The 13,570-nt window shown below is 59.3% G+C and overlaps 1 protein-coding gene across 2 annotated transcripts; it reads left to right on the forward strand.

The window, feature by feature from the left end:
* Positions 1-9,434: 9,434 nt before the first annotated feature.
* On the forward strand, positions 9,435-11,742 carry SOX1 (SRY-box transcription factor 1). Of its 2 annotated transcripts, XM_074983199.1 has the most exons (2): positions 9,435-9,450; positions 10,766-11,742. In XM_074983199.1, the coding sequence occupies exons 1-2, from the start codon at positions 9,435-9,437 to the stop codon at positions 11,740-11,742; spliced, it is 993 nt and encodes a 330-aa protein (XP_074839300.1). The 2 variants fall into 2 exon arrangements, with proteins under 2 accessions (XP_074839300.1, XP_074839299.1); XM_074983198.1 differs by lacking the exon at positions 9,435-9,450 and having other exon boundaries at positions 10,642-11,742.
* The last annotated feature ends 1,828 nt before the right edge of the window (positions 11,743-13,570 follow it).

Raw genomic sequence — 13,570 nt, forward strand, 5'->3', positions numbered from 1 at the left:
GGACGGCTCGGCTGGGGGGGATGCGAGTTTACTGCCAACAAAGGAGTGGCGAGCGGGGTCTGGCCGTGTGCGGGGTGTGAGTTCGGGCGGCAGGAAGCGAAGGGGGACCCCCAGGGAGCGATCCAAGGCAGAGGCGCTGGAGGGGGTGGGAGCCAGAGGCAGGTAACCGCGGCGCAGGTGCCCGGGGCAGCCGAGGTTAGCCGCAGGCTGCTCCCTGCGCCCGCGGGAGGCATTCCCAGGCAGAGCGGCCGGCTGAGCGGGCCAGCCGGGGAGGGAGACGGAGGAGGTGAGAGCGGAGAGCGCCTCTGCGCCAGGGAGAGGGAAGGGGAGAGAAAAGGAAGGAAGGGCTGAGCTCCACCTCCCGAGCGAAGCAGCGTCCCAGCTGCTCTCGAACCAACGGCTCCATTCTATTCACTGGCGAGACGGCACAAAAAAGTGGCTATTTATTAGCGCACTTGTTTGGCATTGTTCGGGGCCGCACAAAAGGCGGTTCATCCCGCGAGGGGGGGACAAGCCCCTCTGGGGGGTTCCCCCCCCCCCCGAGCGAAACAATAACTCGAAATTGTCTTTAAAGTCTTTGCTACCACTAATAAATGGCACCGCCCGGGCTGGCGCGCTCTGCCCGGTGCCGCGCGGGAGTGCCGGGCGCGCCTGCGGAGCCGGGCGCAGCCGCTGGGGAGCTGAGGCCGGGCGAGGAGGGGAGAGAGCCGCGGCTGGCCCCAGCTCTCCGGAGGGGGCACCAGCCCGCGCTGCGCAGATGCGTGCGGTGTGCCTGGGCAGCCGGGCTGGAGGAAGGGGGCAGTGTCCCGTGGCCCGGGGGGAGCCCGGCCCCGAGCTGCTATTGGGAGGCGGCTGGCGCTGGAAGAGGAACTGTAAGTGTGGCTGGTACTTTGGCGGCGGGGGGGACTTCGCCCAGGCGGGCAGGGGAGGCTGCAGCGCTGGCTTTCCCACGGGGAGGGCTCCCCGCCTGCGTGGCGCTGCAGTCCGGGCGGCGGTCCCCAGCCAGCTTGGCGCTGTGGTGCGGGGCTGCCCCCCACGCCCAGCAGGGAGCTCAGGGCGGGCAGTTCAGAGCGCACGGGGCTCTGCCGGGCTCGCCGCTGGGCTGGCGGCTCCCCTCTCGTGCGCGCCGGAGACGGCGCCGGAGCGGCCGTCCTACAACTATACTGGGGAGGAAACGGACCTGTCGGGGCGCGGGAGCCATTAGGGGAAAGGGGTCTGGGGCAAAGGAGCGAGTGAACGCCGGGCGGGCCGGGCTGGGTGAACAGCGCCAAGCAAGTCACTGGGGAAGCAGCCCGCCGCGGTTACAGCTAACGCATGGGACCCCTCGCCAGGCGCGTCCCTGCGGGCTGGGAGCGTTTCTCCCGCCGCCACACCCGCGAGCTCCGCGAACGCCAGGCTCTCAGCCGCTCCAACTGCACTGGGCTCGGGGCCCCGTGTGAACGGGCCTCCCGCTCCCCGCTGCGTGGGAATCAAGCGCTCCCCGCGCGTGGGAATCTAGCGCTCCCTGCGCGTGGACTCGCCTTCTCCTTCCGTTCCCACAGAGCGAGGAACCAGAGCAGTCCCGCGATGGCTAAGTTCGGCTGAAGAATCGCTCAGTTATGGCGGTGGGAGGACGATCCTCCACGGTCTTGAGGCCAGGGCTTGACCTCCAGCTCGGCACTGTGTGGCCTGGCTCTGTGGGGCCAGAAGGTGTCGGGAAGTTTGACAAGGCGGCCTAGGTTGGGCTGGGCGCTCAACAGGCAACGCAGCCAGGACCTGCAGCTCTCCCCTGGGGAGGGGCCAGGGTTTGGCCGAAGCTCCCTTGGAAAACAGGTGTTTAACCCCGACAGCGGCTCCAGTCCCTTAGCCCATTAAAAGCCCCGTGTTCTCGCACTGATTCCCGCGGGCTTGGGTTGGAAAGGCTCTGCGGGAAGGGGCGGCCGGGTCTGATGGAGCTGGGTGGGGACGATCTGGGTTTTCCACAGCACCCCCGGGAGAAAGGGGCGTGAAAAACTCTTCTTGTCCTTAAACAGCGTTAGGGAGTAAACCGCCGCCCCCGCCCAACCTGCTGGCCAGGCGCTCGGGGCGGATCCGGGCCCCTTTCTTAGCTTCGGTTAGGTGGGGGGCAGCTCTTTGACCCCCCGCTCGAGACAAACTTCCTGGGCAGGCCGGCCCGCGGCTGAAAGCCCTGGGCTCGCGCTAAAGCAGGCGGCAAAAGTTGGTCCCCAACTTTTAAAATGCGGTGATGCCCTGGCTGCCAGCCAGCGCGCTTGGCCAGACACCCCAGCGCCCCGCAGCCAGTGCAGCGGCTCTGCCTCGCTGAAGCTGCAGCGTCCGCTTCGGCCTGCGGGTTTAGGGGGGACGGCGACGTACAGCTGGGAGCCAAATGGCGGGGACCTCTGGACAAGGCCAGTGGCGCCTCGGCAGCTGAGTCCCGCGCAGCGCGGGGGTGGTCGGCAATGGAGCCCTGCGGCCAGAATTCCCAGGAGAGGGACCTTCAGAGGCGTGGCCGGGGGACAGCCCTAGCAGAAGGAAGGGTTAACCAGGGGCCTAGAGCCTCTGCGGAGCCGGCTCCTCCTGTGCCTTGAAGTGGGGGGGTATAACTGGGGTCCCAGGGCTATCCGGCCCGCGTGGGTGTAGGGGGATGCAGAGCGGCCGAGGAGTGACAGATATTGGGTGCAGGACACACACACACACACACACACACACACCCGGCCCTGCATACACAGCGTTGTGAAAATACCCTGCTGTCAACCAAAACGGTGGGACCCGGGCTAGTGAAAGGCGATCCGGACCAAAGCAACTTCCTCCGGGGGAAGGGAAGGGAAGGAAAGGTTCCTCCTTGAGCCCCTCAGCTTAGAGCAACGTGCAGCGCACCGGCCCTCAAAGAGCATCGGTGGCTACACGCAGAACTCCAGATGATCAATTGACACACACATAACCCTGCTCAGCTGAAGTCGCCTTAGGAATAGCTTCAGGAGCCCCGAGCTGATGGGCGAGTTTTCTGTGCATGGCCCAGAGGGAACAGATGGTGCTATGTTTGGAAGGGGAACAGCACGTGTTACCCGCATAGGTGGGGCTGCGGCGCCTGGCTTTTTCTAGCCGGGGCTGTTGGTTACCCGAGCAGCCCTCAGCGCCTTTTCCCCCCCAGCCTTCCCAACTATCAGGCTGGCGACTCTTTATTTGTACGGGCGTGCGTAATTCTCTAGCTACCCTGCGTTATAGTGGGCGCCAGGTACACCTCGCTAACAATGCGCAGGTGTCACACGAAGTATCAGGGACCGACCTGGTAAAATGAGGGGTGGGTGTTTCTCCAGATCCCTCGCAAAAAGGCAAATAAACAAGGCGAGAGGTTCTCCTAGCTGCAGACTTTGCATACCGCCACTTGCTGCAAAGGAAAGATGATTATTCTCTTTGCTTGGCGGAGTTAGTTTGATGCCTTTAGATGACTGCGCTAATGGCTTTAGGTGGAGCAAAGGGATCCTTTATTTCCTCCGGGTGCGTTTAACTTCCAGAATAACATTTTGAGGTTATTTAGCTGTTTCTACTTTTCCCCTTGTTTGCTGTTTCCTGAAGTAAGCACTGGCTGCGCCTGAAAAGGCTCGGAATTGTGTCAAAGTGATGTTTTAATCTCATTGAGAAGTGTATTAAAGGACAAGATGTAATTTATGTGAGATGCTTCGATGAAAAGAGAGATTGGAGTGGATGAGCCTTTCACTCTCCTGTGAACCTCGTGTCATGTTTATATTGAAGCCTGTGTAGCTAATCTAATTTGCAATAACTGGGATGGTGCGCCAGAAAAAGCTTCTGCGATTTCTCTTTATTTATTTACTTACTTACTTACTTACTTACTTATTTCATGTAAATTCGTTCTGACTTGTCTGCCTCTTGGACGGAGCGAGGCCTTTTCTAGCTTGGCTGCCGGCAGAGGATGCCAGCTAGAAATATGTTAGTTCCAATCCTATCATTTCAGTTTGTCCAAGCGTTGGCCCATACAGTCGGGAGATATTGTCTTCCGCTCGCTTCGCAAGGAATACTGCGCCTTGGTTCGGAGATCTTCGTGCTGGAGCCTAATGATCCATATAAAAGAAGCTCAGTTTTTAAGTAAAGTTCTAATAATGTCCGTTTTCTGCCCACTTTATTTGCTCTTTTCCTTGCTTTCAAAGTTACGCTTCACAAAAAGAGTTACTCCATATTTTCCGTGCACTGGGGTGCCCGTTCTGCGGCACTTTTCTGTCTAAAGTATTTTTTTTGATTAAGATGTCTTGTGAAAAGCTATAGTCCAACATTCCTTAAAACGGACAAAATAAGACAACATAAACTTAGATGACATAATATATTTCTGATCCGGGTTAGCACATATGACACGTGTGTTCTGTACCAGTTAAAATAAAAGAACAGACTTGAAAATTACAACTTTTCTCTAATGCAAAAAGGTGTATTGAGGCTGTTAATTACAGGGGGTTGTGTCACTGGAATCTTATCAATGACCCGTTTGATATTACTGTAATTACTGACAAAATAAGACAAGGACGGATCACAATACAGAATATTCCTCAATCAAAACAATATTGTGCTGGAAGTCTGGTTAATACCTAATACAAACAAACATTTTATAGAAGGCTCCTGCTGACAAAACGTGATTGAGAGCCGCATCCTGCCTTTTTTTTTCCGACCTCAAATCTCCCATTGGATTAAGGATCAGGCCCTGTTCAAATAGCTACTGAAATCCTGTGTCATCTTGTAATAAAGGAAAAAAGCAGGGAAATGTCCGATTGCGCTGAAGCTAACCATCCCAGCTTCATTTAAGCGTGCCTTGCCATTCTCCTTGAATCTGATAACTGGCTACCGCCAGGTCTTCCGCAAGACAGGCTCCGAGGAAACTTCAGCCCGACTGTAAACCGCAGCATAAAATTAACCACCCCGAGGACCGAGACTACAGTACTTCATTTAGGCTCAGCCGAAATACCGGGCGCGCTCTCAAAGCCGGCAACAGGTAGAAATGAAGGGCGAGCAGCAGACGCTCGGGCTTGCCAAACTCAAAGGGTAATTCACTTCCACTGGCCTGATCAGAAAAATAGTTGCCCTTTGAAGATGGCTCTGCCCGATCTCATTTTAAGCCCCGGTTTTGCCGCAAGTGTGACTTACAGACCCATAGTTATGGCTGCATTTAGTACGTGAGCCTTCTTTAGCAGCAAACCCAACTGGTGTGCGGATTACCCTCGTGTATTTCGCTTGGGAGCCCTACCTACAGAACTGTTGGAAACGTCCCCGGAGCGCCCGCAGCCGCTTTCAGCTGACATCCAAGATACATTTCTTTCCCGAGCAGGTGGGGTTGCAGCTTGAATCTGCTGCCTTCTCTGCCGATTTCAGCGCGCCCCCCGTTTTGCCTACCCGGCGTGTGTGCCTGGCTTTTACCCCGCACAGCTTGTTCGGGGGTTGCCAGTAGGTTCCGATGGCCGGAGGGTTTGCTCCCCAGCGCGCGGGGCTGGAAAAGCAAAACGCCCCGTGGCGAGGAAACTCTGTTCTCCTGGCTTGGGAGGGGAACACCTCGGGCCCCATTTCAGGGCCTGGGCAGAGTTGGCCGGCAATGGTTTGTTTGCCTGGCTCCCAGCAGAGCGCCTAGAAACTGGAGGAGAGGCGGCCGGGCGGATCTCACGGGGGTTTCCTTTCCACCCTAAGGAGAACAAGCAAGAACATGGAGCGGGTTTGGAGAGGGACCCTGCCTGCTCCTTTGGGGGGTGCGCGGTGTGCTTAGATGCCGGGGGCGGGTCCCTCGATGGCCCCGCTCTCCCTGGCGAGGGGGAAAGACACTTCTTGTCCGGGGCTCAGCTTTTTCCCTTCCCTTTCATTCACCGCCCCGCCGGCTATAGCCACAGCTTGAGCATGGACGTCTCTTTCCCCGACTTAACCCAATTACAGAATTCATCAAGACCCGCGCGGAACTCTCTTCCCATACAGTAGCAGCATTAGCCTAATTAAAAGCTATAAGGGCTGATACAGTGATTAAATCGTTAGCGGGGCTGTGGGGAAGCAATATTTTGTTTTCCCTTCAATTAGGAGCTGATTGAGGTTTTCAGAGCAGGTCAGCTGTGAAATTTGAATGATAACTTGCGAGCGCTGCTCGCAGGGTGAGCCCCTACGCGGAAGCTGCAGAGATCCTCCCAAGGCTTTCCGCCCTGCGAGCCTGGCAAGGACGCGCCAACGGCAAACGCGCCCCAGCGACAGCGGCTGGGTTTGCAGAGGGCGGCGGGTTCGCGACTGGCGCTGGCGAGGAAGAGGCTGTATCGATGCGCCTCTGCCACGGTCCCCAGCCGGCCCGCCTGGGTGGCACTGACGGGATCGCCTTCTTGCAGGGCTCCCCCATCCGGCTCCGCTCGCGTGTCACCACCGCTCCCGCTGGGTTTCACCTGGAGCCGGTTCGCTAGGGACCTGGCCGGAAGGGAGGCTGCTTACGGCCCCAGGGGGGTGTCGCGGGACTGCAAGGGGCCGGGGGCGTGGGGAGAGGGGCCCGGCCACTGCGCCGGGCTGTGTGTGTTACTCTGCAGCCAGCAGACGGCGATCGCAGCCCGCGCTGGGGAGGGAGTGCAGCCGGGGCCCGGCGCTGGCTCGCTGCAGCCCACGCGGGGGCCGCTGATGCAGGCGGCGCGTCCTCCGCCCCGCTCCTCCTCCTCCTCCCCCAGGGGGCCCGGCCGCTGCCGCCCTGCGGGAGCCTCTGGCAGCAGCCACAGCGCCGGCTTCTGGCCCTCCGGGGGAGGCGCAGGCGGGATCCCGCCGCTGGCGCAGGAGGGGGGTGCGGCCGGCGGCCAAGCGCAGCCCGGGGGCCTGGGGGGGACAAGAGGGGCGAGCTTGCTCCTCCCCCACCTCGCGCAGAGCCGGGGCAGGACCTTTAACCCTTTCCAAGCCGCTGCTCTGGGGCCGCCTACGCTGGCCCGGCTCTCCCCGGCATCTAGGATGGGGTGACACCGGCCCTGCGGGTCTTCCCTGAGAATACCGGCCCCCGCCTAACTCCGGGCGCTGCTCCCAGCAGCGCCGGCCCCTGTCCGCGGAGCAGCTTCCACCGGCCTACCCCTGCAAAATGAGCGGCGGCCGGGGGCCCGAAGGCTGCAGCGCTGATGCCCAGCCCCAGTGGATCGGAGACAAGGGCCCGATCCCCTCTTCTCCTGGCTTAGATGCCCGCTCCCTAGCCCAGGCTGCTCTTCGCACGGCAGGAGACACGAGACCGAAGTGCAAAGAGATCCAAGGAGCTACCCTCCCCCCCACACACACACACCCCGATCCCGCCCACGGAGCTCTGCCCGTGCAAAGATCGGCACTCAGCCCCATGGCCGCCCCGCTCGCTGTGCTGTCTGTGCCGGGGGCGGGGGGGCCTCTAAGACCTCGCGGTTCCCCCGAGGAGCTTTGGAGGGGTGGCACAGGGTGGCAATGGCCTAACCCCGAGAGCATCGCTGCTAGGCAGAGCCAGGGCTCCTGGCCCAGCTTGGGTGTGCGGGGACGGCTGGTGGGTGTTCCTGGCGTGGTGCGGGGAGGGGAGGGGAGGGGTTGCATGGCCTGGGGTGGGGAGGAGGGGTGGCGTGGCTTCCCCGGAAAGTCGGAGGCTTGTGGAGGGGCCAATGGACGGCTCTGCTTCTCCGAGGCTTGGCACCGGCTGCCCTGCCGCTGCCTGATTGGCACGCGCGGCAGCTGTCCGTCACCCGTCACTTGGCAACAAGTTACACCTGCAGCAGGCCCCGAGCGCGCCGGGCCGGAGCCGCGCGAAGTTTCGGGCGGAAGCGCCGAACGCTGGGAGCCCTCGCGCCGTGGAATCCCAGGCCACGCGGCTCGCGCCAGCTGACAAGCCCGGGGAGAGACAAAGGGCAGGGCCAGAGCGGGGAGCTGCTCGTGGCGGGTGCAACCGCTGGAGGAAAACAAACCTGCCCTGACTCGGTCATCCCGGTTCCAGGGGTGGTTACTTCTTCCTGCGATGGCAGCTAGAGCTCGGCAAACCTGTCCTGCGGAGTGCCCTGGGAAAGGGCCATTTCCTTTCGTGGCTTTGGCTCTTTTAAAATACAATCTGGTGACTTCAGTGAAAAAAAAACTGTTGTAAATCATTGGCTTTATCTGTCGGTTTATTACAGCACTCGACTCTCTTTTCGTTACCAGCCATCAGAGTGGAACGTGTATTTCTTTCTTAAAGAATTCCCCTCCACACACGCACACATCTATGAACTGGTAACTTTTTTGTTAAAGAGCTAAAATATTTTCCCCGACAGATGTAACCAACTTATTATGATCATTAGCTATCAGGCTGCTAAAACACCGAGGGTCCGCGCCTAAAATCCTTAATTCAGTATCTTGCAACCTGCTGTTTGTTTGTTTGTTTTGGTTTTGGTTTTTTTTTGGGGGGGGAGGGTTGTTTTTTTTAGGGGAAACTTCTTTTGGAATGACCTACAAACAAACAGCAGGTTGCAAAATAGCTCCTGGATCCTGCGCCGGTTGAAGTCAATGGCAAAAGTCATTGGGTATAATGGGAGCGGGAGCGGGCCTCCTATATTTAGTGGAAAAAATTATGTCAAGTAACTTTATTCTTCTCAATGAGCCAAAAATGAAAGCGAGGAGTTGCTACTTAGTGTCGAGTAATCTCCAACGAACACGGTTTAATCTGGACACACAACTCCATGCTGTTGCCTTGCATATTGCGTTGCGACGCTCCTCGTGTGTCAAAGTTCTACAGCAATAACACTACAGGCCACTACACTACAGGTGACCGGTATTATTTCTGCACTTTGAAGCGCGAGAATAAACACGCACCTAACGTGGGAGACAACAGGAGGGGATGTCAGGTGCCCGTTTCCCCCACACGAGGAAACATCCTCCTGATCCAAATCCATAGACGTTTATTCGCGCTATCGAAGGGGCACTCCCCGAACTACACTGAAGGTTATATCGTCACGTCCGTTCTACACCTTTATCCGCACCCCAGTACAAAAGCCCTGCAATCCGTCTCGCCGCTCAGCCAGGAAACACAAACGAGCCCTGAACATTTGCACGGAGAAGTGACCCTCCCGTATTTACTTTATAGAAATGCAAGAAGTTTACTATACATGTAGGGGCCTCGGGTACTTTAACACTCTTCGGTGTAAATATATAACAATAGGGATTTAGGTGATCAGCCTATATTATGGGCTCGGCCTTTGCATCTTTTAGTGCTTGGAATAGTCAGGCCATTAACTTGGATAGAAACGTTTACGGTCCGAGTGTCCAGCCAGTACTCCAGCAGCTTGGGAACAATTGGAAGATCTGCGCAGATCTAGCGCTGAGAGATTCCCTGCGGAAGAGATGATGGGTCGGACCAGCTCCACGTTTGGCTCAGTACACATGGAGTTAAGGGCTGGCATGCTGGTATCAGTTATTAATTAACCAAAGGGCGCTGCTCTATGCAAAGCACTGAAACAGCTGCGAAGTCAGTAGCATAGATGTCTAAACCACTGCGTTCCTACGGATATACTTGACTGACTGATGTCCCGACCACCAGGTAACTGGAGGGAACGGCCGCAGGGAACACGACTCGAAAACGAAGCGCGTCACCCCTCGCCCCTCTCCGCGGAACGGGAGAAAGTTCAGCGACTCTCGGAAGCGGCGCGCGGGCTGGGCGGACGCGCTGGCGGAAGATTGAGAAGTCAGGCTCGGGAATGCACCTGGGGCGCGTCGATGGGGCTCCCGCGACCCCACACGCCGCCCGAGCTAGCGCACCGCGTGCCCTCCGCCTAGCCCCGGAGCGCGGCTGCCCCGGGCTGCGCCGCCCCTGCCGGGAGAAGGATGCCGGCCCCCCTCGCTCAGGCTACGGTGGCACCCCCAGCCTCGGCGCCAGGGCGGCTTTCTGGTGGCACGACGAGAACGGCGTTTAATTGCGATTAACTCCTCTTTCCCGAGCCGGGCCAAGCCGGGGGGCCGTGACCCCCTCCCTGGCCCCGCCCAGCCGCCCCCCCCCCCCCCCCAGCCGCAGAAGAGTTTCTACTTCTCACCTCCGGACGTCACTGCTCAGCGCGCCATGCAAATCGTCCCCCGCCGCCGCTTTCCCATTGGCCGCGGCAAACTCATTTAATCCCCCTTCGGGGCGCGGTGTATGGCTGCTGGACTCCGCTCCCGGCGTGGCTCTCGCCAGCTCCTCCTCTCCGGAGTCCTCCCGGGCGAGAGGAGGGAAACCACAGAGAGCAAATTACTGGGCAACTTCTGGCTGGCTCGGGGGGCTGCGCTGAGCCCCCTCCCCCTCCTCCCGCCCGAGCCCTCCTCGCTTGGGGCGGGTTAGTTCCCGGCTAATTCCTCGCCGCCGCGGCTGTGCCTCTGCTCCGCTCGGCTCGGCTCGGCTCGGAGCGGCTCGGCTGGGAGCTGCGGATGCGAGCCGCCCGCCCGCCGGCTGGAAGTTAGCGAAGAGCCCGCGGCCCCGCGGAGGAGCAGCGTGGGAGAGGAGGGGGCCGCGCCTGTCCCGGCGAAGCGAGGGACGCACCCAGGGGCAGCGGCCACTGCGCCCCGCCGCCGGCCCCGGAGCCCCGGCCGCGCTTGGCGCAGGACAAAGTTGGCTGCCCGCGGCGGAGCGCTGGTGCCCGGCCTCGCCCCTTCCCGCCGGGCTCCTCTATGTGCCAGCCCGGGGCCGGCGGCGCGTAGAGCCCCACCGCTGCGTGAATGTACGGCATGATGATGGAGACGGACTTGCACTCGCCCGGCGGCGCCCAGGGCCCCACCAGCCTCCCGGGCCAGCCCGGCGCGGGCGGCGGCGGCGGCGGCGGGGGCGCCAAGGCGAACCAAGACCGGGTGAAGCGGCCCATGAACGCCTTCATGGTGTGGTCGCGGGGCCAGCGGCGGAAGATGGCCCAGGAGAACCCCAAGATGCACAACTCGGAGATCAGCAAGCGCCTGGGTGCGGAGTGGAAGGTCATGTCCGAGGCGGAGAAAAGACCCTTCATCGACGAGGCCAAGCGGCTGCGGGCGCTGCACATGAAGGAGCACCCGGATTATAAATACCGGCCGCGGCGCAAGACCAAGACGCTGCTGAAGAAGGACAAGTACTCGCTGGCCGGGGGGCTGCTGGGCGCCGGCTCGGCAGCGGGAGGCCCCGCCGGGGTCGGGGTGAGCATGGGGGTCGGCGTGAGCCCGGCCGGGGTGAGCCAGCGGCTGGAGAGCCCCGGCGGCGCGGCCGGCGGCGGCTACGCGCACATGAACGGCTGGGCCAACGGCACCTACCCGGGCTCGGTGGCGGCGGCGGCGGCGGCGGCGGCGATGATGCAGGAGGCGCAGCTCGCCTACGGGCAGCACCCGGGCGGCGGCGGGCACCCGCACCACCCGCACCCGCACCACCCGCACCCGCACAACCCGCAGCCCATGCACCGCTACGACATGGGCGCGCTGCAGTACAGCCCCATCTCCAACTCGCAGGGCTACATGAGCGCCTCGCCCTCCGGCTACGGGGCGCTCTCCTACGGCGCCCAGCCCCACCAGAACTCGGCCGCCGCGGCCGCGGCTGCAGCGGCCGCGGCGGCGGCTTCCTCGGGCGCGCTGGGCGCCCTGGGCTCGCTGGTCAAGTCGGAGCCCAGCGTGAGCCCGCCCGTCACCTCGCACTCGCGGGCGCCGTGCCCCGGGGACCTGCGGGAGATGATCAGTATGTACTTACCGGCCGGGGAAGGCGGGGACCCGGCCGCGGCGCAGAGCCGGCTGCACTCCCTGCCCCAGCATTACCAGGGAGCCAGCACGGGGGTCAACGGCACGGTCCCCTTGACGCACATCTGAGCCGGGAGGGACACACACACTGGCCGCGATCCCGGCGGAGCGGTCCCTGGCTCGGCTCGGCTCGGCTCGGACCACAGCGCACACGCCCCGCCGGCTCCCCTCTTTGTACAGAAACCCATGTTTGGATGTGCTCGTCATGGTAATAAAGAATCATAATTATTAATAATGAGGAGGGGGAGAAGGGGACGGTGGCGCTAATGACCTTCTCTTTTTTTAGGATGAGTTCCCGAAACTAGTTTTAGCCTGAACTTCTGTGTTTCACTGAGACTTTTTGTACAGTATTTATCGGTCACCCGCGAGGCAGAGAGCGTTTTATTTGCTAAAGAGGAAAAAATGACACAGAGCCAGCAAGAGGAACACAACGATCCTAGGAGATGCCAACTTTTATACCCGCTTCTTCCTCGGATCGCTTCTCCCGCAGGCTTTCTGTTGCCTAGTTAAGACAAAGTTGATGGGGAATCAGTTCTCAGTTATGACACGCGAACTCAGACAAATCCAAACCCGCACGTCAAAGTTTCCCTAGATGTTATTGCGGGGGTTCTCTTTGGTTATTTATAAAACTTTTTTTCCCCGGCTGAAAACGTTATTCTTGGGTTTGTAAAACTTTATTGTACCGTTATTTTAATTTCCCTTTTTGTTTTATTTGTTTTTGTATGATTTCTTGTAAATGCATTGTGACTTTTTTTTAACTTTAGGCGTTTCGAGGGAATTGTGTATATAGTTTACTAAAAAGCCTTTCTGCTAAAGGAAAATCTTAAGGATGCGTTCGTTGACTTTTGAGTTAAATAAATTTCAAAGTGGAAAAAGTCACCCGTTTTTTTTTTCTTCCACAAGCCCAAGAGGTACTAATTTTATACGCATGGGTTAAGCTAGAAATTGGAACGAAACTGAAAAAAAAGATGATGAGGAAATAACAGAAAACAAATCCCTTATCGTGTCTCGATGTCTCGCAAGCGTTATAAAGCGGAAGAAACGAGAGCCACAAAAGAGGCGTAGCTTTTCGAAGATTATTTTAATACGCTTTAAGTATTGTTAAGAAGGCGACCTGGTCGAATGCTCTCCACCGTGCTCATGGTTCAGATTGTTTCTTTGTGGCACCGATTGTCCCAAGCTGGAGTGACTTCACGGCTAGGAAACTTTTCCACCTGGAATGAAGTCGGGGCTCTGATCAGGTCTAAGCGAGTCGCCCTCTCCCCCGCTCTCAGATCCCAGCAGCGAAGGGAGAGCTTGGCCCAGCGCACGCACGAGTTCCCCTCGAATCACCACCACAATTGCACGAGAAACAAACTGGTTGGGGTGGCGCGTAAGCAGAACATAGGAAAAGCAGTTCTGGCCCAGGGAGGCTACAAACAGCGTGGGACTTCTCACACTCACTCACACACACACACACACACACACACACACACACTCAGATTCCTGCGTAACTGCGACGCACGCTCTTAACCAGTGGTGTGAAAAGCTGCCCCGCAGAAAGGGCGTATTTGTTCCCACCTGGCTCCTGCTGGTGGTTAACGCTTTGAAATGCGATTATATTTTTTCTCGCTGCTCCTGGGTACCTTGCGAGGTTCTGGAGGTGCAAGTGGGCTGTAACCGAGTCAGGACTGCCCTCATAGCGCCTTTCGCACCCTCCCCTAGCGAATCATTGTTGAAAACTCGGTCATAACCTACTGAAGCAGAAACTCTTTGCGGGTCCGGCGTGGAAGCGCGGTTGGAGCTGTTGCTGCGTCTGTTAATGGGCGAGGAGTGAGTAAGGTATCCATCCAAACCCGGCGCGCTCTCGGGGGGTTCCCAGGGAGCGCGCCGGGGCCGGCTCCGGGCTTGCACTTTA

The sequence above is a fragment of the Carettochelys insculpta genome, chromosome 1 (genome assembly GCF_033958435.1).
Source record: "Carettochelys insculpta isolate YL-2023 chromosome 1, ASM3395843v1, whole genome shotgun sequence".
Lineage (NCBI taxonomy): Eukaryota > Metazoa > Chordata > Testudines > Carettochelyidae > Carettochelys > Carettochelys insculpta.